The 2,094-nt window shown below is 55.0% G+C and overlaps 1 protein-coding gene across 1 annotated transcript; it reads left to right on the plus strand.

The window, feature by feature from the left end:
* Positions 1 to 272: 272 nt before the first annotated feature.
* Positions 273 to 1,226, plus strand: LOC107301952 (fructose-bisphosphate aldolase C-like; the record flags this gene model as incomplete). Its single annotated transcript, XM_015831098.1, has 3 exons — positions 273 to 433; positions 529 to 612; positions 1,032 to 1,226. Coding segments are annotated over 3 exons (440 nt in total), but the record flags the coding sequence as incomplete, so codon positions are not given.
* Between the last annotated feature and the right edge of the window lie 868 nt (positions 1,227 to 2,094).

Here is a 2,094-nt window from a genome sequence, read left to right on the forward strand (position 1 = left end):
CCTCCCTCCCTCTCCCTTTTTCCTTCCTCCCTTCCTTCCTTCCTTCCTTCCTCCCTCCATTTTTCCTCCCTCTCTCCCTTTTTTCTTCCTTCCTTCCTTCCTTCCTTCCTTCCTTCCTTCCTTCCTTCCTCTCTCCCTTTTTCCTTCCTTCCTTCCTCCCTCCCTTCCTCTCTCCCTTTTTCCTTCCTTCCTTCCTTCCTTCCTTCCTTCCTTCCATCCTTCGTTCCTTCCTCCCTTCCTCCCTCCCTCCCTCCCCTCCCTCCCTCCCCCAGGGCTGGATGGGCTGGCAGAGCGCTGTGCCCAGTACAAGAAAGATGGCGCGGACTTTGCCAAGTGGCGCTGTGTGCTGAAGATCAGCGAGAACACCCCCTCCAGCCTGGCCATCCTGGAGAACGCCAACGTGCTCGCCCGCTATGCCAGCATCTGCCAGCAGGTGAGCCAGCCGCCCGCCCGACCCTCCGCTCTGGCTTTGGGGTGGGCCCTTGGCCTCTGCGGGGGCCTCAGTGCTGGGCTTGGCTCTCCCCGCAGAACGGCATTGTGCCCATCGTGGAACCGGAGATCCTGCCAGACGGGGAGCACGACCTGAAGCGGTGCCAGTACGTGACTGAGAAGGTACCGTGGCTTATGGGGGGCGGGTGTAGGGTGGGGGGGGCTGTCAATGGGAGCAAGGCAAAGAGGGCACGAAGGAGAGCACGGGTAGCTGAGTGGGTGACTTTGAGCCTGTTGTCCTCTGGCCCAGCCATCTCGAAGGGGGGTGGTTTGGGGGGGATAAACGGAAGGGAGGCACCTTCCATGATGTTGCTCTGAGTTCTGAGAACGTGGATTTAGCCAATGGGAAGTTCTGTAAAGCAGAGAGTAAAATGCCAGCAAGGCTGAACCCTTCGGTCATTTATTGCACAGAAGCTGAATTAAAAATCGAGCTTCATTGGAAGCATTTTGGTGACACTCCCTTTAATTACCTGGGGGGGGGCTTTGGTGGGCCTTGTTCCCTTTGAGGGGCTTGACCAGCCTGGCTCTGGCCCACTGCCCAGGTCCTGGCTGCCGTCTACAAGGCCCTGAGCGACCACCACATCTACCTGGAAGGGACCCTGCTGAAGCCCAACATGGTGACCCCTGGCCACGCCTGCCCCAACAAGTACAATCCCGAAGAGATCGCCATGGCCACCGTCACCGCCCTGCGCCGGACCGTCCCGCCCGCCGTGCCAGGTAAGGTCACCACCAGGTAAGCTCCCACACCTGCACCCGTCCCGAGAAAGCCGCCCATCTTAGGAGCTTCCCCTTGAGGATCGGGCCCGGGCTAGGAGGCACCGGAGAAACCGGAACTGGCACCAAGTTCAGGCAGTCCTCGACTTACAACAGTTCCTTTAGTGACCATTTAACAATGGACTGACGGCCGTTTTCACCCTTAATGACTGTTGCAGCGGTCATGTGACCACAATTCAGAGCGCTTGGCCACTGACTCGTATTTAGGACGGTTGCAACGACCCGGGATTCGGGTTGATCGATCCCCCTTTTTTTGCCGCCTTCTGACTTAACAACGGCAGCGACTCGCATAACGACGGCCGTAAAACGGGGCAAAACTCACTTAACAACTGTTTGGGGCTCTACTGTGGTCATACAGTGAGGACTAGCTGTATTATAAGCCCCAGATGATTTTATAACAGGGCTTCTAGTTTTGGGCTCTGTTGTGGTGGTACAATGAGGACTAGCTGCATTATAAGCCCCAGATGATTTTATAACAGGGCTTCTAGTTTTGGGCTCTGTTGTGGTGGTACAATGAGGACTAGCTGTATTATAAGCCCAGGATGATTTTACGACAGGGCTTCTAGTTTTGGGCTCTGTTGTGGTACAATGAGGACTAGCTGTATTATAAGCCCAGGATGATTTTACGACAGGGCTTCTAGTTTTGGGCTCTGTTGTGGTGGTACAATGAGGACTAGCTGTATTATAAGCCCAGGATGATTTTACAACAGGGCTTCTAGTTTCGGGCTCTGTTGTGGTGGTACAATGAGGACTAGCTGTATTATAAGCCAAGGATGATTTTACAACAGGGCTTCTAGTTTTGGGCTCTGTTGTGGTACAATGAGGACTAGC

Source organism: Protobothrops mucrosquamatus, unplaced genomic scaffold, assembly GCF_001527695.2.
Source record: "Protobothrops mucrosquamatus isolate PMUCROS unplaced genomic scaffold, P.Mucros_1.0 scaffold20627, whole genome shotgun sequence".
Taxonomy (NCBI): domain Eukaryota; kingdom Metazoa; phylum Chordata; class Lepidosauria; order Squamata; family Viperidae; genus Protobothrops; species Protobothrops mucrosquamatus.